The 21,575-nt window shown below is 38.0% G+C and overlaps 1 protein-coding gene across 3 annotated transcripts in view; it reads left to right on the top strand.

The window, feature by feature from the left end:
- The window catches only part of LOC108432419 (transcription factor COE3), a 179,908-nt gene extending 166,121 nt beyond the window's left edge, over positions 1–13,787 (top strand). The window contains exons 13-16 of one of the 3 annotated variants that reach the window (XM_017706222.2): positions 1–4; positions 7,372–7,557; positions 11,518–11,607; positions 13,248–13,787. The exon at positions 1–4 is cut by the window's left edge and continues 171 nt beyond it. In XM_017706222.2, the coding sequence (XP_017561711.1) occupies positions 1–4; positions 7,372–7,557; positions 11,518–11,607; positions 13,248–13,279 (312 nt within the window). In that variant the 3' untranslated portion in view covers positions 13,280–13,787. The remainder of the gene's footprint in view (positions 5–7,371; positions 7,558–11,517; positions 11,608–13,247) is intronic. The other 2 variants (XM_017706223.1, XM_017706224.2) reach the window with 2 other exon arrangements.
- Positions 13,788–21,575: the final 7,788 nt, after the last annotated feature.

Genomic DNA, 21,575 nt, shown 5'->3' with positions numbered 1-21,575 from the left:
CAGGGTAAGTCTGTGTGTGTGTGTGTGTTTGTGTGTTAGAGTAATGTGATTATTTTTCCTGTAACAGCAGTGTAAGCAGTGTAAACTCTTGTAATCACATTAAAGTTACTGACATAAAAGCAAATGTTTTACTTATATAGCTAATATGTCTCTAAGAGAGAATTATAATTACATGTGGTGCACTTAAAATGTTTCCTCTATATAGATTATTTGTGCCTGTCCATGCATGTAATTTGCAGGCATTCGTGCTACCTGCTACAGCTGATTGCATGTCTTACATTGTGAAGTGAAGTTCTTTAAACACAACAAGCATTCTGTCAAAGCAACTGATCATGCTAATGTTAATGAATAAAGGCTCCTATGATGAAAAAGAAAGAGCCCCAAACACACCTAAACAGATCGTTATTCAGAAACAGCTCTGTACATTTTACATTTTTTCCTTCAAGATTTTATTCAGTTTTTTAAATGTTTATGTTGACTAGTTTCTAGTAATTTCTAATTCCACCCACCTGCTAGGTTTTCCCCAGCACATGCTTCCTCCAAGACATGTGGTGCACCACGTTTCTTTTGCTTTATCTAACAGACACCCACATTGGCTAGCATCCCATCAGCCATGTTTTCATGCAGCCCAATAATCCCTTATTAATCAGACTAATAGCTCAATCGGAGTAGAATATGTCCATGTATAGACCATTTTCTATCCTATTGATGAGGTGGGTAATACTGTAAATAATCCATTAAATAGAAGAATAATATTTGTGTAAATGCCTGTATTTGATTACATTCCCAATCGGAGAGTTTAAGTACATTCTGCACATGTGTATCACGTTATAGTGAAAGTTTATTACATTCAATATTGCAGGAGCAGAAACTGCTTTAAAAGATGACGTTGGGACGGGCGTCCAGTTTATGTATCTCAGAATGTGATGTCTTTCTTTCGCCCTTCTTTAATAAGTACACCTTTTCCTGAGTCTGCCATCATTTTAAAGTAGTTAAAAACACAAGCACTGCTCACTGCTGCTCATCTCACTCTGACTGGACTCACTTGTTGTCATGGAAACATCTTCACTAAGTGATTCTCTACGCATATGCATTAGATCGGATTACTTGTAGTGTGCAATGGAGATTTTCATCAGACTGTTATGCATGTGAACACCTCAGTTTTAATCTATAATTGGAATGTATTAAATCTTAAATCAAAAATCTTTGCTTATAAACATAACCATTCAGTAATAGTGGGAGAGGGAGCGTGAGGGCACTTACGGATGGCTGTGGCATCTTCAGGGATCAGATTTTAAACAGCATGAGCTGTTCAAAATTATAATCAAGGATAGCTGACTGTGTGATGTTCATAGACAAGCATACTGACAGGCCTTTTAAATGATGCCCACTGTGATTGGCTTTTTATTTTTAAATAAAGAAAAAGACCTTTGGTTTTTTCTTGTTTTGTTTCCAGTTGTTTTGAAGTAACGAGTAAATAATATGTAAAGAAATAAGTAATCCTATTAGAATTTATGAGAAGTATGTAGTGGTTTGTAATGGATTACTTCAATTGGGTAACTACCCCAACACTGATCGCTAAGCCCTGTCCCCTCTGTCGGGGTTTCAACCAGTAGGCCTGTGGATTCTACTTTGCCTTTAACGCCCTGCATCCCGCCTGTGTGTGATGTTTTGAGGGGTTAAACTCACTTACAGTCACAGCTCCAACATCTTATTCCACCACACACATCATACAAGTGTGTTTTGGCATGCCTGTCACACACACACTTTGGAGCTGTCACTCATAACAACCGACTCTCATGAAACACTCACACAGATCTGTTTGCAGGCTGAGTGTGTCGCGTTCATACGTATATATATGTGTGTGTGTGTGTGTGAGTGACAGAAGCTGTTAATGAGTGGAGAGATGCAGAAGAACGACGCTGCATGAATAAAACACAGCGTGTTTACACACACACACACACACACACACACACACACACACACACACACACACACACACACACACACACACACACACACACACACACACACACAGCTGAAAGATAAGAGTACATGTGTTTGCATTTCTGTGTTTGTTTTCATACTTTTTGAGGATAATATAAGAAAACCAGAGAAAGACGAAAGACCTACAATGTGAGGACCTACAAAATGGTTCACATGTGCTTTTTATAGAAAAGACTTCATTTTGAAGTGAAAAAGTAAAAGTATTTCTTTGTACTGAGGTTATGATTAGGGTTAGGCTTGAGATTAGACTTAGAAAAGTATTATAATATCCAAATACTTATATATTGTCGCTGCTAATACAAAACTTTTGTTTTTACAGAATCATATCAGTTGCCATTTGCAATGTGTTTAAATTGAACACTTAACCCAGTAACTCCTGTACAACATTAGAAACATTTTACCTTCTTTTGTTACCAAACCATTTTGAAGCAACAATATTTATAATACATATTGCTGTTGTCAGAAGAAAACCTTGTATCTCCAAAATACTAACTTTACAGCAGAAGGAAAAACATACTTTACTTTAATTTTAAGCAGACTTTTTTCCATATCATTTTTGAAATTTCTCTAGGTAAATTCTTTTTAAAATTTACACACAAAGGGCAACAGACATTTTCAAATTATGTCAAAAACTGAAAAACAAAAAACAAAAATGGAGATATGAGATTTTCTTCCGACAACAGCGATATGGGACATATTACCACACATAGGTACTTACTTTCTTTGTTGAAGCAAAATCTGTCATTCCCAATTTTGTTGCTTTTTTTGTTAACATAATTTGAAAACACCAGCCACCCCTAACACTGTGAGTAAGTTTCACGATGAATGAGCCAAATAGAGAAAACTTTATACATTATCTTCTGCAGAAAGATAAGTATGTTTTTCCCTCTCCTGGAGAGGTTCAGACAGTGATGCACATAAAGCATGGCACATATTATGATTACATATAAGCATTCATAAAACACATGGGAAATACAACAGTCACAAATTGGGCATATATATATGTATATATATATATATATATATATATATATATATATATAATGGTCTAAACAATCATCTATAAAAAGCCTCAGACAGTGACATCAAATATTCCCTACGGGGTTTAAATCTGGACTCTGACCAGACTAAAACCCAGGAGTTGCCCAGGAGTGTATAAGACATATGGGTACTTACATGAAAATGTATTCATATATATATATATATATATATATATATATATATATATATATATATTGGCACCCCTCGTTAAAATGTGTTCTTAGGCTTCAATTTTTTTTTTTTATAAATTAGGACAACAATGCAGAAATAGAGAAAAATCCAACCTTTAATTCTTCCACCATTCCTCTTTGCACAATCTCTCTAAATCGTCCAGAGTCTTGGGTCCTCTCCTATGTACTCTCCTCTTCAACTCACCCCACAGGTTTTCAATTGGGTTGAGGTCTGGGGACTGAGATGGCCATGGGAGGAGCTTGATTTTGTGTCTGGTGAACCATTTTTGTATAGATTTGGTCACATGTTTAGGGTCATTATCTTGCTGAAAGACCCAGTGATGACCCATCTTCAGCTTTTGGGCAGAGGCCACACCAGATTTTGATTTAAAATGTCCTGGCATTTCAAAGAGTTCATGATGCCATGACAAGGTTCCTGGGGCCTTTGGAAGAGAAACAGGCCCACAGCATCACCGATCCTCCCCCATAATTCACAGTGGGCATGAGGTGCTTTTCCACGTACTCATCTTTTGTGTTACGCCAGACCCATGTAGAGTGTTTGTTGCCAAAAAGCTCTATCTTGACCTCATCTGACCAAAGCACATGGTCCCAGTTGAAGTCCCAGTACCGCTTAGTGAACTCCAGACGTTTATGTTTATGCTTGTAAGTGAGAAAAGGCTTTTTCTGTGCTTGGCCTCCCAAACAGCTTGTTGGCATGTAGATAGCACCTGATGGTTATGGAGACTTTGTGACCCCAAGATGCTACTCTTTGATGCAATTCTCTAACAGTGAGCTTTGGAGAACTTTTTACTTCTCTTACCATCCTCCCCACTGTGCGCGGTGGCAAGATAAACTCGCGTCCTTGTCCAGGCTTGTTTGCCACTGTTCCAGTCATGTAGATATGGGCAGGGGTAGGCGAATAGCTATTTTCTTGTAGCCATTGCCTGACTCATGAAGGTCGACACACATCTGCCTTACCTGAATGGTGTGTTCTCCTGTGTTTCCCATGTTGAAGAGTGGATAAGTGAAATAGGCCTCTGTGTCACATCATATTTATACCCCAGTGATGAATTACTAATAAAAGGTTCCTAGATACTCTGATCAACTTTAAACACTACAGTAGAAATGACAGAAATGCCTCAATTACATTTATTTTCTAGGAATTGTTAGGGGTGCCAATAATTGTGGAACAGGTGATTTTATGAAAAATAATTATTTCTTAGTCATAAGATTTTTTAGATTTTTTTTTAAATTCACTTGAGTTAAAGGTTACATTTTCTACAATTTTCAGTGTGAGATTATGCTTCTGAAATAAAACTTGAATTTATTTTAAGGCTTTTAACACATCTTAACGAGGAGTGCCAATAATTGTGGAGGGGACTGTATGTCTTGATAAGGTATTAAAACAAATTGTGTGTGTGTGTGTGTGTGAGAGAGGACGGAGGTTCAATATCCGCATGGAGGACCCATGTTACTCTTCATCCACAAGCTCTGTCTCTCACTGACAGGAAGAGCGAGATGAACAGATCAGTCTGCTCATGACAGAGGAGGAGAGAGAAGATGGAGAGAGACAGCAAAAAAAAAACCCTCTCTCTCTCTCTCTCTCTCTCTCTCGCTCTCTCTCTCTCTCTCTCTCTCTCTCTCGCTCTCTCTCTCTCTCTCTCACTGTCTCTCTCCCCTGACACTTCTGTCTTTTCTCTTCCTGTCTTCCTCTCTTCCTCTCTTCTCGCTCATCCCCCTCTCCACTCATCTGCTTTCCTCATTCGTGCAAGAACACCTACAGAATCCCATGAGGTCATGGGAAAAAGGCCTTGACTCTCTCTCTCTCTCTCTCTCTCTCTATCTTTTGTCTCTCTCTCACACACACACACACACACACACACACACACACACACACACACACATCCATACACACATGTAGGGTTATTACTGTAACTGCAGTGTCCCATGAAACTTTGCACAGTTATATTTATACATACCAGTTAAAACATTCATAATTGATGATCATCTCTCTCTCTAAGGATCTTTCAGCATTATGGAAGACTACATTCACATTTTCCTCGTCTGAACTGTCCCGTAGACACTAATTAAAGCTCTAATTAAAACTGTCCCACAAACCAGGGGTTAAATGTGGCTGGCATTCTGTAAACCTTGCTTCGCACGGCAAAACAGTTGTTACGTTGCACAGAAATTATCCTTCATGCTACTAGCAACCTGCAACTAGTTGCATGAAACATAATGTCTGTGCAACTTGACAATTACACAAAGTACATTATCAACAATTTGATTGGTTGATTGATTTCTCAAACCTGTTTCTCAAAGTAGAGACGCTTGCCTCTTGCTGCAGGAGACTTTACATCACGCAACATAAGTGACATTTCGTTTCATGCCAATTTCATGCAACTAAAGTTATGTGAAAGCTTCACCATGTGAAGCCAAACCGAGATGTTATTTAATGGCTATATCGATTATTAATTTGTATAAGATCAAAGATGAAAACAAAATATCTACGTCTCAAATCAACACCTTGTTTGGAATGCAATGAATTATCTGCTTAATTGAGTTGACTTAATTAGGCCATAAAAGGCTACAGATTGATTGGCACATTCCAACCATCCTAGAAAACTTTGTTGGTTTCACATAAACAAAACTATACACTCAACTTAGAAATAATATCAAAATATAGGTATTTTCCTCAAACTAATGTTTAATAAATGTCGTACATTATTGCTGCTATCCGTGCACACTTGTGCTGTGATGGCGGCTGGCGTGGTAAGCGTGCACGTGGATGCGCCGTGTCCTCTCATGCTGTCACTCTAGAAGAATGGAGCAGATCGAATTGCTGCACACACCCATGAGCTTAGTCCCACTCGCCCTGTCAACATTCAGGCTTTGGACAATTTGAACGCTCCGTAAGCTTGGCTTAATGGAATATTTCAGCAGAAAATCGTATTTACACAGTGTTTGTCCTTTAGCCCAAATGTAGTCAGTCAGCTAAGACATGTGTGGCATCTGGAGTTTGCTTCTTAGTCTTGAACAGGAGCTACAAGGCTAATGGAAGAAGCTAACAAGCAATGGAAGATTATACTCTGGACAATTAGCATCTGGCGAACTGCATTATCACTTGCTTCAAGTCCTTTTCTGTGATTTCTAACATGGGAAATGGGAAACATGTGTGAGCCTGATAAGTGGACAGTCTCACGGTCCTTTCCTTCATCTCTGGACATAACTCAAATCATATATTGTTGCTATTGTAGCAAAAAATTTGAACCAAAAGTCAATAAACTCCCACAGAAGTAGCATTTTTAAATGACGTTTAGAAAGCACTTGACAGAATGTTACACGTGAGGGTGAAAAGTGAAAAAAGAAAAAAAAAAAGTGAAAAAAATCACTTTATGCTGTTGTAAGAATTTTCAACTAATTTCTTTATTTTGTCAAAAGAAATGATCTTATTAAATTAAAAGGTTATGTTGCCTATTAACACACTGCAAAATTTCACTGTGAATTTACAGTAAATTACTGGCTGCTGTGTAATGCTTTGCAGTAATTTACCAAACCATATGAACAGTAAATAACAGTAAAATAGCAATTGTGACTTCACAGTCACTTGAACTAGAAGACTGCTGTGATGTAGCTGCATTCTCCTGAATTTTTACTCAACTAACCTATATTTCTTTTTTAGTTAGATAAAGTTGAGAAAAGACATTTTATCAATCAACATATTTATTTACAATGTTTATCGTTGTATATGCATAAGATATATCAAATGATAACAATACAATTTTGTTAAATATTGAAAATTCCTGACAGTAATTAACAGTGCAGATCATTTTACTTGTTTCAAGAAGACATAAAACAAAAAAAAGTCTGAAGATAAGTTAAATATAAGTTCAATATTAATCCCATAATATTTGACTAGATGACGAGATTTAAGATGATCTTATTTGTTGCAATGTAGGGTTGTTTTGTGACATTTGACATATTGAAAGTTCAGAACAATCAGAGAACAGAAATATAGTGACAAACTTTTCTTTTGCCAGAAAAGCATTTTTGATCGCTCTGGATTTTTTAGGGATGTGGACCTCACTATACTACCACATGCATGCACAGTGTAGACTAAACCTGCTGTTCTCTTTCTGTCTCCGTGCTGTAGGTTACTCCCGTAACTCCAACAGTGTGTCTCCTCGTGGCTATGTGCCGAGCTCCACGCCTCAGCAGTCCAACTACAACACCATCACTTCCACCATGAACGGATACGGTGCTGCAGGCATGACCAACCTGGGAGTACCTGGCTCCCCCAGCTTCCTCAATGGATCCACTGCCAACTCCCCCTACGCAAGTGAGTAGCAGTAAATTTACTTATATATAGCAGTACAACATGCTAGTGCTCCCTTACAGGTGTGCCTACATGTAGAAGTGATCTACTTGTACAGGTGTGCCTGTAGTCTATCTGTGCAAGTTTGGGCATAGTCTGCCTGTGGAGGTGTGACTATAGTTTACCTGGAAGGTACATATGGCTGAAGTTTACTTGTACAAGTGGCTGTAGCATACTTATACATAGTGTACTCATGTAGGTACATCCGTAGTCTAAATGTACAGGTTTGGCTGTCATCCACCTGAACAGGTGGGACCGAAATCTACTTGCACAGTATCTTGTAAACTTCTACAAGTGTGGCTGCAGTCTTCCTGTGCAGGTGTGGCCATAGACTGGATGTGCAAGTGCACCTGTAGACTAAATGTACAGATCTGGCTGTAGTCTTTGTACAGGTGTGCCTGTAGTCTACCTGCACAAGTGTGGGCATAATCTATGTGTGGAGGTGTGACTATAGTCTACCTGGGAGGTGCATATGGCTGTAGTATACTTGTACAAATGGCTATAGTGCACTTGTACATAGTGTACTTACACAGGTACGTCTGTAGACTAAACATAGGTTGGGCTGTAGTCTACCTGTACAGATGTGGCTGTAGTCTACCTACACAGGTGTAACTCTTGTCTACTTTTTCTAGTGTTGTTGCAGTCTTCTTGTGTAGGTGTGGCCACAGACTAGATATACAAGTGCACCGGTAGATTAAATGTACAGGTTTAGCTGTAATCTACCTGTACAAGTTCACCTATACAGGTGCAGCTGTAGTTTACCTTCTACCTGTACAGATGTGCCTATAGTCTATCTATACAAGTGTGGGTGTAGTATATGCATACAGGCATAACTCTGGTCTACCTTACAAGTGTGACTGTAGTATTCTTGTACAGGCATGGCTCTAGTCTACTTGTATAAGTGTGGCTTTAGTGTATATCATATGTGTAGAGTCTACCTATAGTCTACCTGTACAGGTGTGGCACTAATATACCTATGCGGGTAAATCTGTAGACTAAATGTACATTCATGGTTGTAGTCCATTAGTACAAGTGCGACTATAATCTACCAGTACAGGTGTCCCTCCCTGTTGTCTACCTGTACAGGAGAACTGGTAGACAAAATGTAAAGGTCTGGCTGTACAGGTGTTCCTGTAGTCTACACGTATAAGTATGACTCTAATCTACCTGTTCAGGTGCCTCTGTTGTCTGCCTGTACAGGTGTGGCCCTAGTATACCTATGCAGGTAAATCTGTAGACTAAATGTATATTTATGACTGTAGTCTATTAGTACAGTTGTGGCTCTGATCTACCTGTACAGGTGGCCCTGTTGTCTACATGTACAAGCATGGCTCTAGTCTACCTGTAGAGGTGTGCCTGCAGTGTACTTGTTCAAGTGTGACCCTAATCTACCTGTACAGGTGTAGCTGTATCTGGAAACTGAGAGATCCGAATAAATTAGAACCTAGATTCCTGGCTGTTTTTGTAGGTGTTCTTTGCCAAGCACAGTGCAGATAAATCAGCATTTAAAACACAATCTAAACTTGTTTATTAGTTGTTTCAGCTGAGCGGGAAAGAATGAGGCGCTTTTGGCTCTGTTTGTCTGTTGATACGAAACTTGCCAGCTGCAATTTCTAACACTCACACTCATCTTTCTGAATCATCTTCATCCTCACTAACACATTAACATCCTTATCATGCTGTCTCACTGCGCTCTGACCAGCCAGCTCTGTAGATGCAGCTTAAACTCTTGGTTGAACTGCAACTGTCAGTGTGGATTATACTTTCACAGCTCCTTACAGTTTAAGAGTAGGTTTCATCCGTGCCATTAAAATAATAAAATGGCAGAATAATAACGTTTGAAGTTACAGTGGGCTGAGAACTGGTCTTATGTGCGCTCTTGGGTATTTCAGCTGTGAGTATAAGCACTTGGTTTGTTATAACTTGGTCCATATATTCAGTATTCCTGTTTCATTTGATTGGCACATGTTTGGCAGTCCGGACACTGAGCGAAGCCATTCTGTGACAGGTTTTCATTTCATTCATTTTAACGAATGGGAAAGCGCTCAGCTAGGGCCGGGGAAAAGGATTTAGCATTTCAAGGTGGAATTTTCATTGAGGAGGGCTGGGTGTTTTTCCTTTTTTGTGTTTTGGTGTGAAGCGGCGCATTTGAATTCCTTTGCCGAGGACGCTGGCTTAAGCCAAGTCAAGATAGTTTTTCTTTCTCTGAAAAAAAATCTCTTCCTCTATGCTGGTGCCAAAGTGTACACGATCGTGCGGATGGTTTTTAGCACCGTTTCTTCTCCTATGACTCTGCTGTGAGTGTGTGAGGCTGTTTTCTTATGGTGAAATATGCCGTCCATCCAAAGTTTGGGGACACCTTGCCTTGAACATTCAGTTTTCTGAAAGTTACCTGCGAAGATTTTAACATCTCAGTGCTAATCTTTGGCGTACATTTATCATTGACACTCAGCTTCATGACAAGTGCCTTTCTTAGTATGAAGAGCAATAGCGTATGAATAACTTAGCTTGTTTGCATTTGTGTCAATGTAATTACTTAGTAATAAGCCTCAGGATGGCCTACTATTCTAATGGCTTAAACACCTGAAAGACTTGAGTGCTAATGAGTGCACAAGCTGGACTGGGTTTGGTCTAATGGTAGAGCTTTTATCATTCGGTCCTTTTGCAAGATCTAAACATCTTTGTATTTATACTGTTGGATTACTGCAAACAGCCAAATAAAACATGCGTATCTATATTAGCTTGGTGTCCCCAAACTTTCGACAGGCAGTGTTGAAAATGAAGGTGTCTAAAAGGTTCTTGGAGTCATTTCTTAGAAGATCTCGTGCTTCTCTGAAGAACCTTTCAGTCAGGGGTGGAAAATACTTGAGTAATTGTACTGGATTAAGGGTTCTTAATTTGTAATTAATTAATTTTAAGGTTTGTAATTTGTAATACTGGAGTTAAATATGCATACTTTTTACACTTCAAAGAAGAACAATATACTTTTTTTGGATTCACACCTTCAAAAGCCAGGATATTTCTTTTTTTTTCCCATATATTCATCCAACCAAATTCATATCATTACCCACAACTGTGCCAGTTTGGAGTCAAAGCACCACACACCAAATAAAAAACATTTTGATTTTTTAATAGTTTTATTATACTTCCACTTTTCACTAAGATGTTGAGCAGTCCAGTTTATCTGTACTTTTTCCACCCCTACTTTAAATGGATGGTTCTTTAGACCAGGGGGCATTCAACTCTAGTCCTAGAGGCCTGGTGTCCAGCATAGTTTGGTAATTACCCCAGTCAGAAAACACCTACCAAAGCTAGCAATTAACAGCCGTATTTGAGCAAAGAAATCACCACAATGTGCTGGACACTGGTCCTCCAGGATCGGCATTGAAGACCCCTACTTTAGACAACCATTTTTGAAAATCTTCACATAAGGTATAGGTTGCATACCAATTGAACATCATTAAACCAGAAGTCCAAGCCAAGAACCATTTAAGAACCTTTGTTTTTAAGAGTACCTAGCACAATGGTATGAAAACAGTGCTGAATCTAGCAGTGCATTCCTGGTTTTGCTGTGTCAGCCCCTCTTTGAAGGGTCTAAGTTATGGATCAACTTTGCCATTCAGGTAGCATACTCTCGCATCCCCATTCTACTTTCTCCTACCCATAATCCCTCTGGCCTCCATCTGAGCCCTAACAACCAGCATGGCTGCCCTCACAATCACCTCGCTCACTTGCCTGAGTGTCTGGGCGCATGTATGTGTGTGTGTGAGTGCGTGCATGTGTGTGCCACCGTCACCCCCCACCAGCCCCCTCCAGGAGCTTCACCTACCCCCCCTCGTCCCGTCTGTTTTTCGTCTATCATTCCCTCTGTCCCTCTCTCAGCTGGCTCTTCCTCATTCTCTCCTCTTCATATGATCTCCGCAGTCAAACAGAAGAGCGCCTTCGCCCCCGTGGTCCGGCCACAGACCTCCCCGCCCCCCACCTGCACCAGCACCAATGGGAGCAGCCTACAGGGTGAGCACCCCGCCCCTCTCCTGCTTCTCAGCCAATCGGAAACAAAAGATGCTCTGAGACATTGTGTCTGAAAATATCACCTGAAACAATCCAACAAAACTAAGCAACACTGCACAGGAATGTTCAAGGTCAAAGTTGATCCATAACTATGAGGTTTGATTGTTTATTTCCCCCCTCTGGCAGGGATTGACGACGTTAAAACCTCTGAGCTGGTCTTATTTGTATTTTCCTTATGATCAAAAGTTGGGACGCAAGCTCTAAAAGCCTGTTACTGCACAAATTACAGGTTTCTAAATTATACACATGGTCAGGCGTTTCTCACTGTCCACCGTACGGAGCCAAAGAATCCCGAAAAAAAAGGAATTTGAAGTGTCCCACATCAGTCATGTGACCTTGGAGACTAATTCTCTGACTCGGACTCTGATATAATAAAATATGCAGCTCAGGCTCGTTTCCTTTACTGATTGATAGAGTCGTGTTCTCTGGCGGTTGCCAGACTAGTGCTGTATTGTATTGAACTGAAAGTGTCTGCAGGCCTGTTCAGCTCCTTTACTCACTCACCAGCTCCACTGGGGAGCCGTTTCATTGTTAATTATTGCAACTGCCTTTGTCAGTGACCCCAGACAGTAAGAAATATTTTTAGGATGTTTGGACTTTTTAAGTCAGGGTTTAAAATAAGCTTAAAAATCATCAATGAAAAGGCATGAACTTGGCCTTAATCAAATTAATTCATTCATTCATTCAAAATTAATTCAATGTAAAATAATTCAAAGTAATTAAATGGAAAAAAAACTGTTTTGGTCCACTGACCCATTGACAAATGCAGTTGTATTTATTTATTTGTTTGTTTATTTATTTATTTATTTATTTATTCATTTAGTTAGTTAGTTATTTAGTCAGTTAGTTAGTCAATTACTTATCTAAATAATTAAATAAAAAATATAGTTTTACTATCTTGGTCCACTGACCCACTGACAAATGCAATTTTATTTATTTATTTATTTTATATAGTTATTTATTCATTGAGTTAGTTACTTATTTATTTATTTAGTTAGTTAGTTAGTTAGTTAGTTAGTTAGTTCATTGCTTAGTTAAATGATTACCATCTTGGTTCACTGACCCACTGAGAAATGCAATTTTATTTATTTAATTAATTACATTTTAATTAAATTGAATTAATTAAATGCCTGTATAAAAGAAGCAATAAAACATTGTTGTCTAAATTAAATAACAGCACAATTACAAAAAGTAAAAAATAGCTTTAATTTTGCTAAGTTATAATGTTTTTTTTTAACCAAGGTATGACATATGACATAGACCTGGCTATAATAATAATAATAATAATAATAATAATAATTGCTTTACACATTAAGGTTTTTTGCAAAATATTTTAAAGAATACATTTTATGGTCTAATAAAATAATAGCACAGTTACAAAAATACATTTTAATCAACAATGCAATTTCAATTTAAAATGAATGAAAAAAAAAAAAAAACTATCACACGATAAAATTAAGCACACTGTCTATTTTAAACATTTGTCAATTCAATCTGCCATGTAACTCATTTGGAGTTATTTGTGTTGGTTATTGTGGTTTTACTGTTGTTGCTCTATAATTATTGATTTCTCTCTTTTACAGCCATGGCCGGCCTCATCGTCCCACCCATGTGAAGTGGCAGGAGGAGCTCATTGTCCCGGAGATTCCCTAAGCCCAAAACAAACTCACCGGCTCCTGGAATCCAACTGACAGTCACTTTGCAAATATCAGCATCATCATCATCATCATCACCATCATCGTCGTCATCCTTAACGTCCTGTGGAGAAGCTTCTCTAGAAGAGCATCTGGATAACCTGGACAAAGTGAATAAAAAATGAAAAAAGAAGACAAAAAAGTTACGTCCCACGCTTAGATTTTATATTTATGTTGATTTCATCTTTCGGAACTCTTGAGAAGGATGGCGCGGAGGTGGACGGAAGCTAGGCGAGATTTTCCCAGCATGAACTCCAAAATAGAGGTTTGGAAATGTACAGGGGCTTCCAGCTGCAGCCCACTGCTTGGCTTCGGAGCTCCGTTTGCATGGGGGTGTCTATGGATGGGCTCCTTTCTCCCCTTTTCTGGTTCAGTTCCTTCTCATTTCCGACCCTGGGACGTCTTTAATGACGGAGCAAGCCAAGCAGATAAAGGGGACTTGTGCGAATGGGGAGGGTGGGGGGTTGGGGGGCTCTAATGTTATTCCTTTTAATGTCATTCCATTATATAATTAAATGTAATATTTACGTGTTTTTTTTTTCCTTTTTTTTAATCTAATTGTACCGCAACTTAATTTGTGTCATTCCAAGCGAGTGAGCTACTAACCAGAAGAAAATGCACAATTACAATACTGTCCACGAGAGAAAAGAACCCAGCCAGGCCGAACGCGAGGATTTTTGAAGGATCGACATCGTTTAGGGTGTCGGTCTGCTTTTTTTGTACTGTTTACCGTAGACACAGTAGAGTCGCAGGTGTGTGGATTTGGTAGAGTTAAACCAGGAATGCTTTCTTGCAATTTTAATCACATTTAGGTACCAGATTTCTCGTCGAACTTCTTCTTGTAATTTTTTTTTTTGTATGTATTTATAAAAAGTCTGTTTTTTTGGGGGATTTATTTGGTGAGTTTAGGCCTGAATAATAGTCTCAAATATCTATGTAAACACATTTGATGTCTTAATACCTTTTAGATATTGTAAAAAGAGTGAACGGTCAAACGGAGATACACTTTTTTTTGTAAAAATGCAAAAGGAAAAAAAAGAAAAAATAAGTCTGGATGTGCCAGGTTGACCTGTCTTTTTTTTTTTTTTTTTTTTTAAAGCAGGACGTATGTTCCACCACTTTTTGTAAAAAAAAAAACAACAAAAAACTGCTTTTTCAATCGTATATATTTAACATTTTTGTTTTTCTTAACAACATTTGTGTTTCTTCCTCTCGTCCCGTGAGTTCTCGTGAAACGTGTATGATCATAGTTATTTCTTAATGCACTATTTTCGTCTGGGGCACTTAACAAGAGCAATGTATCTTAGCGAGCGGGGGAAAAAAATAGCCAAGAAAGGAATAAAAAAAAAAAAAATATGCATAAGACGTTGCTATTTTTTGCTTTGGTCGCTGCCGAAACGACGGTCATTCATGCAATTTTTTGGTTGATTTTTCACAAAAATCTTTTCCACCACAATTCCCAATACCTGTGAGGATACTTTGGTGGTCAGCTTGGATTTGGAGGGAAAGTGCAAATCAGGAAAAGGTCCAATCAGGTCAACAAACTTTCAACTGGAGCAAGACACGTGAAAAGTGACCCATAGGCGTAACCATAGTAACAACGGTTATGGTCGTTGGTATCACACAGTATCACATACTTATGCAAAACACACTAACTGCAATGCAAGCAACTCACTTTCCATGTAAAAAAAGGCTGATTTATACGTCTGTAAATTGCATGTGACCGTTCATGGGGTCCTATCACTTCGTATGTTGATTGGCCACCCAACAGCATTGGGGATGGGGTGAGACCCAAACAGCACTAGTGTCCAAAATAGATCGGTTCAGTTGTGCAAAGTCATAAACATTTCGCACTATTATGAAAGCAGTGACGTCACATAACATAAGATCTCACTCTGTTTCTCTACTGGTTTGGACACTGCCCCCTAGTGCCCAACTTCACATGCAAGTGTGCTGGCAGACGCCTATGCAGATTCACCAATGCAGAAGTTAAATTCAGCCTAAATTCTTCACTGTTGTAGCACAACCTCAGATTCTAACGAATAGTTCAAAGAGGACACAGGATTTTAATGGACAGCACTGTGCAAAAATCAGAGACCACCATTCATTATGTTACAAACACTCATTTTCAGTGTCAGGGAAGAGCAGAAAATATGAAGGGTTTCATTCTAAAATGCATTACAGACCAGCTTCAAGAGAGTGGGCTTTACACCCTTTACACAACAAATATAAATGTTATTTTATGATTAATGCAATATTACTGCTATTAAATGCAGAGATACTGCAGAGGAGGCACGACATAGTGCTTTATTTTCAGCTGTTGTTGGCCACAGCCAAGATGAGTGAAGTTCTTCCTCTATCAGCTCATCTCCACACCTACTTCCCAGGGAGGTTCCTAGGAGACCTTCTCAAAGACGAGTCCTTAGCATAATAACCAACTCTGGAGAACAGAGAGAACGACCTAGAATGTACCTACAAACATCTCTTGAACAAAGCATTTATTATAGGGAAAAAAATGTGGTTCCAATTATACATCTGCTAGTCTTTGTCGCAAATGCATATGCGGCATTTTCATATGTTTAATAGAAAACGATACAGAAGCCTGTTTATCGCTGCTGTCGGAACAAAATTTTGTATTTCCAAAATGGGAACTTTACAGGAGAAGGACAAAACATGCTTGACTTTTAATGTAAGTCAATGGAACCAGACTTTTTTTTCTGAGTCATTGTGTTCTTTTGCTCCATTCATCATGAAATGTACACACAATATAAAATGCAACTGGCCTTTTCACATTAGGTCAAACAATCAAAAATGGCAAAAATAAAGATGCAAGCTTTGGCTCAGACAGCAGCGATATTGTTGCTGTCAGGACAAAATGTTGTATCTCCAATTTCGTAATTTTTCATTTTTTTGACAATTTGAAAATGTTCGTTTTATGACGTGTCAAAATGTCATGATCAACGACAAACAGAAATGGTCAAGAATTACTTGAAAGAATGATGTGTCCATTCACTTCCATTAAAAGCTAAGAATGTCTTTTCTGGTCCTGTGGAGTTTTGGAGATATGACGTTCCAACTGCACCGATATATACATACATATAGATTTTGTACGTCCACTCTATGCCTTTATTACAGCTTAATTCCATTCTTTGTTCAGTTCTTCATAGAAACCTGCAGGGATACTTTTCCACACCTCCAAAGTTCAGTCTTAGAAGCTGGTTGCATTTCCTTCTTCTCACTATTCAAGTGATCCCAAACTCATTCCTATCAAAAATCTGATCTCTTCAGAAATCACCTGAAGAATGAAATGTCTGGAATGTCTCTGAACTTTGCACAGTACTGTTAGCTAAACTAATCAGTTTATAAAGTAATTATGGACCATTATTATTGGTGCATTCACCATGAAATGTTTAGACAATGCGAAGGGCAGCTGAGATTTTCAAATGTTGTAAAAATTGAAAAAAAAAACAAAAACGGGATAAATAAGAGGTTTTGATACAACAATGACAAATTGTGGAACTAAGTAAAACAATGATGTGTAATTGATGCCTTACAACGGACTGTGATCCAACATACAGTATATTTGCTTTTTCATTTTTGCTGTTATTGTTATCACGGCCATCTCCAGTCACAAAATAATAATAGTTTAACTTCCTATGGCTTTAGCGTGTGGTTTTGCTTGGAAGATTACTCTCAGAAATGTTGACTTAAGTGTGTTTTTGCTGCCACTAAATTTAGAGTTGATATCATTAAAGGTGTCGTCAGTAAGGAAAGATATGATTTTATTATTTATCATAATAGATGTGAAGGCACCTTCCAGGTGGACAGAGGTTTTCGAACGGACACTGTTGGTGCAGGTATAAAAGAATATATGTAGAGGTCAGTTTAGATGTAAAGTCATATAATGATTAGGATAACAGTGGTCAGTTTACAGTACAGGAAATATATCTCTAAAAAGATAAATGTACTGATTTTGCCTATGAAACAGGTCTGCTCTGAAACACTGTGGGGACGACATGAAAATGACTCAGAGCTGAGATCCTTACTACATTATTTATGTTCCCTGTGTGGGTGTGATTTGTATGCCGCACTTGTATGTGCAAGTTTGAGTCAGTACCACTTTATTTGAAGGCTACCCACACGGCAACTTCATAACACATGCATAAGCACTGAATAACGTATTTACACAGCAAAACTTGAATGTTTATAGACAGCTTGTGTCAGTATTGACAATATGCTTTGAGCGTTACATGACGTAAAACACACTGCATTGATATAAGAGGCTTTAAACCAAAGTGATAGATATTTGACCTGTTTATGACACTGTTATGATGCATTATAACCAAGAAATAGCAGTTATAAAATCCAGTTAGATTGTTCCACTAGGGTTAAACAATATTACAATTTCTATGCAGCAGATCACTAAGAGGACTCTGTTTTTCATATCTACAGTCAGATAGGCCTAAAAAAGTATAGTAATATCTGTAATAACTTAAAATACTTTTGCTCTTAATTACATTTAAAGAATGTAGCTTTTGTACTGTTGTTAAAAAAAGACTTGTACATTCAAGTTAAATATGGGAAATATTATGAAAATGATCACTTGGCAGAATTGATCTGTGAAGTGTTTAACCAGGCCACTGCCTTATAGATGCCATATCATAGTAATAAAGCTTTATAACAGTGTTATAAATGGAACAAATGACCATCACTTTTGTTTAAGGCCCTTATGTCAGTGCCAGGTCATTTACTTCATAAAACACCTCATGCAAGATTGTGAACAACGACATAAGCTGTTTGTAAATATTGCATCATATTGCTTTATACATATGTTATTCAATGCTTATGCATGTTTTACGCATCACTATTTAGGCAGCTTTTAAATAAAGTGTCACCGAAATTCTTTGTAAAACTAAAGATCACAGATTGTGCAGAAAAACATGAAGGATAATGAATGATAGTGTCCCATTGTACAAAAGACATGTAAATTCATCACACACACACACACACACACACACACACACACACACACACACACACACACACACACACACACATACGCTCCTGTCTATGATCCATCAACGCATTGACTTTTCGAATAGGGTGTGAAAATACGGGGTTTGGCTTCCTTTGTCTTTAGTGCTAATTTCTTTTCTCCTTTTTCCTTTCCCTAATGTTGAGCTCAAAGTGAAAAGGGTTAGAGGTACTGCTTTTTTGATCTTTGTGAAATATGAAATATATTGAAAGTATATCAAAGCACAATGTTTAATTAATGTCTTTAGGATTCAAAGTGAGACTCCTTTCCTCTCACTCGCTCACCGTGCTGTACATAAATGCATGTTCTTTTTTTTTTGGTTTGTTTTTTTTGGTTGACTTTGTTTTCTTTTTTCTGTGATAACGTGCTTTTTGTACAGAAACAGACAAATAAAGATTACATTTGGCTTGGAAAACATGTCTGACGGGAATGCTTTCTAAACTGTTTTATGGACCTTTGTGTGAAATGATATGAAAAAATAATGGCCACAACATGCAACAAAGGAACTGCAATGTGCATACAATGGAAGCAAATCAATACCCTGCACTAGGACACATTCAGTCAGATTCATTCATGTGCATTACAGCCAAAAAAAAAAAAAGATGATATAGATAATTGATCAACTTTGAATGTAAATGATTTAAAAAAATCTATTGTCCATTATTGCAAACAGTAGTTTATTTATTATGTCCCATTATATGCAGATTGTAGTCCTTAGAAAGACTTCAGTTTCCCATAAGAAATGATAAAAAGAAATTCATATTGTAATCAAGCAAATCATTTAAAAAACAGTGTTGCCATATGGCAACGCCAAGCCATAAAAGGACAGTAATTCTCATTTATTCTTTAGTTTTGAACATTGGTGTTTACTCGCCTATCATAGACTAAATGTTATTAACAAGCTCAAAAACCTTTCCAGACCTAGAAATAAATCATGATACAGAAGGAAAAGTGTATACAAACCTCAATTTCAAACATTTGGAACTAGCATGGAAAAAGCAAATAAGCAGTGATTTGTAAATTCCCTTTGATCTGATAAAAACAATACAAGATAATATAGTTGTTGTTTCATCTTACCAACTTCTTTGTTTTTTTTTTGGTTCTTTTTAAAAAAAAAATTTGTAAATATGCACTCAGTTTGAAAAAAGTATAAAAATATTTCAAAATTATTTTTAAAAAGTCAGGCGAGGGGCAATTTAAAACTACAAATGCTGTGATATATACCAAAAAAATTCATTCTTAAACTGGTGATCACTAATGAATCACCAAGCATTCAGTTGTGGTTTCAAACTTCTATAATAGATGTTATCACATGGGTTATGTCTGATTGAAAGAAACAAAGACAACATATCAATAATAATAATAATAAGTTACATTTATATAGTGCCTTTTAAATGTTGAAAGTGAGAATTTAATTGTTTTTAGAAAGTATCCATCTATCCATCCATTTTCTAAGCCGCTTCTCCGTCAGGGTCGTGGGGGGTGCTGGAGCCTACCCCAGCAGTCATCGGGCGGAAGGCAGGATACACCCTGGACAGGTCGCCAGCCCATCGCAGACAGACAGACACAGACAGTCACTCACACCCAGGGGCAATTTAGCATGTCCAATTGGCCTGACTGCATGTCTTTGGACTGTGGGAGAAAACCGGAGAACCCGGAGGAAACCCACACAGACACGGGGAGAACATGCAAACTCCACACAGAGAGGACCTTGATCACCCGGCCGGGGAATCGAACCCAGGCACTCCTCGCTGTGAGTCGACAGCGTTACCCACCACGCCACCATGCTGCCCTGTTTTTAGAAAGTACTGAATTTAAATTTGATTCTAGAAACATGTTTAAAAAAAATTGGAACAGAGAAAACAAAAGACGGGTAAAGTTGAAAAAAAACACCTGTTGGAACATGTCAGCATTGGGTATAAAATGTGCATCACAGAGAGGCTGAGTCTTTCAGAAGCAAAGATAAGGAGGGGTTCATCACTCTGTGAAAGACTGCATGGGCAAGTAGTGCAATAATTCAAAAATAACGTTTCTCAATGTAAAAAATCAAAGTACGTGGGCATGTCATCATTTATGGTACCTTAAAAGATTAAGGGAATCCAGAGAAATCTCTGTTTGCAAAGAACAAGGCCAACACCCAACTTTGGATGGCTGTGTTCTTTGGGTCCTTGGCCAGCACTGTAATAAAAACAGGTGTAAATCTGTAGTGGAAATCATTGCATGGGCTCAGGAACACTTCTGAAAACACAGTTAATGGCTCCATCCACAAATGCAGGTAAAAACTCTACTATGTGAAGAAGAAACCATATATATAAACAGGATCCAGAAACACTGCCAACTTCTCTGGGCCTGAGCTCATTTTAGATGAACTGAGGTGAAGTGGAAACTCATGGACACTTTGTCCTCCAAGCTAAGGAGAGGTACCATTTGGCTTGTCATCAGTGCACAGTTCAAAAGCCAGCACCCATGATGGCATGGGGGTGCATTAGTGCACATGGCTTAGGTGACTTGCCCATCTGTGAAGCCACTATTTATGTTGAAGGATATAAACACATTTTGAAGCAACATGTGCTGCCATTCAGACAATGCGTTTTCCATGGAAGGCAAAAAGAGTTCTGCCTTTGTTAAAAGCTTGACATTATAATAATTGAAAAACCCTTTTTGGTGCTATATGTAACCCTTTTAAAAAAGGTTCTATGTAGAGCAATTTTCAGCACATTCTCCATCAATCTGAAAAACGCTTTCATGATGCTAGAAACCATTTGATCATGCAAAGGGTTCTTTGAGTGTTCATGGTTCCATATAAAACCATTTTCTTTGCTAAAGAAGAATGTAGGCTACACTACATTAAGGCTAATTTCTGCTAGCATTCTATTGGATGTGCAGTGCTAAGTTAGCACCAGTGACGTTCCCACATTGGCTAAAATATTACTGATAGTATCATTAGTTTAAAATCTGACATTTTTATTTTGTACATACTTTAGTTTGAAGCCTCACTCATAATATATTTGCCTTATGTACTGTACTAGACTTTAGTAGTAGGCCTCTGTTTACTTGTTATGTTTATGTGTTGTGAACACTACATATTGTGCATTATGTTAACAATTCATAATACATGGCTATGATGTGCAATGCATTTTTGTAAACATTTATAGTCATGTTTATGGTGCCTTATGAATGCA

The sequence above is a fragment of the Pygocentrus nattereri genome, chromosome 14 (genome assembly GCF_015220715.1).
Source record: "Pygocentrus nattereri isolate fPygNat1 chromosome 14, fPygNat1.pri, whole genome shotgun sequence".
NCBI lineage: Eukaryota > Metazoa > Chordata > Actinopteri > Characiformes > Serrasalmidae > Pygocentrus > Pygocentrus nattereri.
Note: the sequence above shows the minus strand (reverse complement) of the source record. Positions and strands in the feature narration are given on the sequence as shown.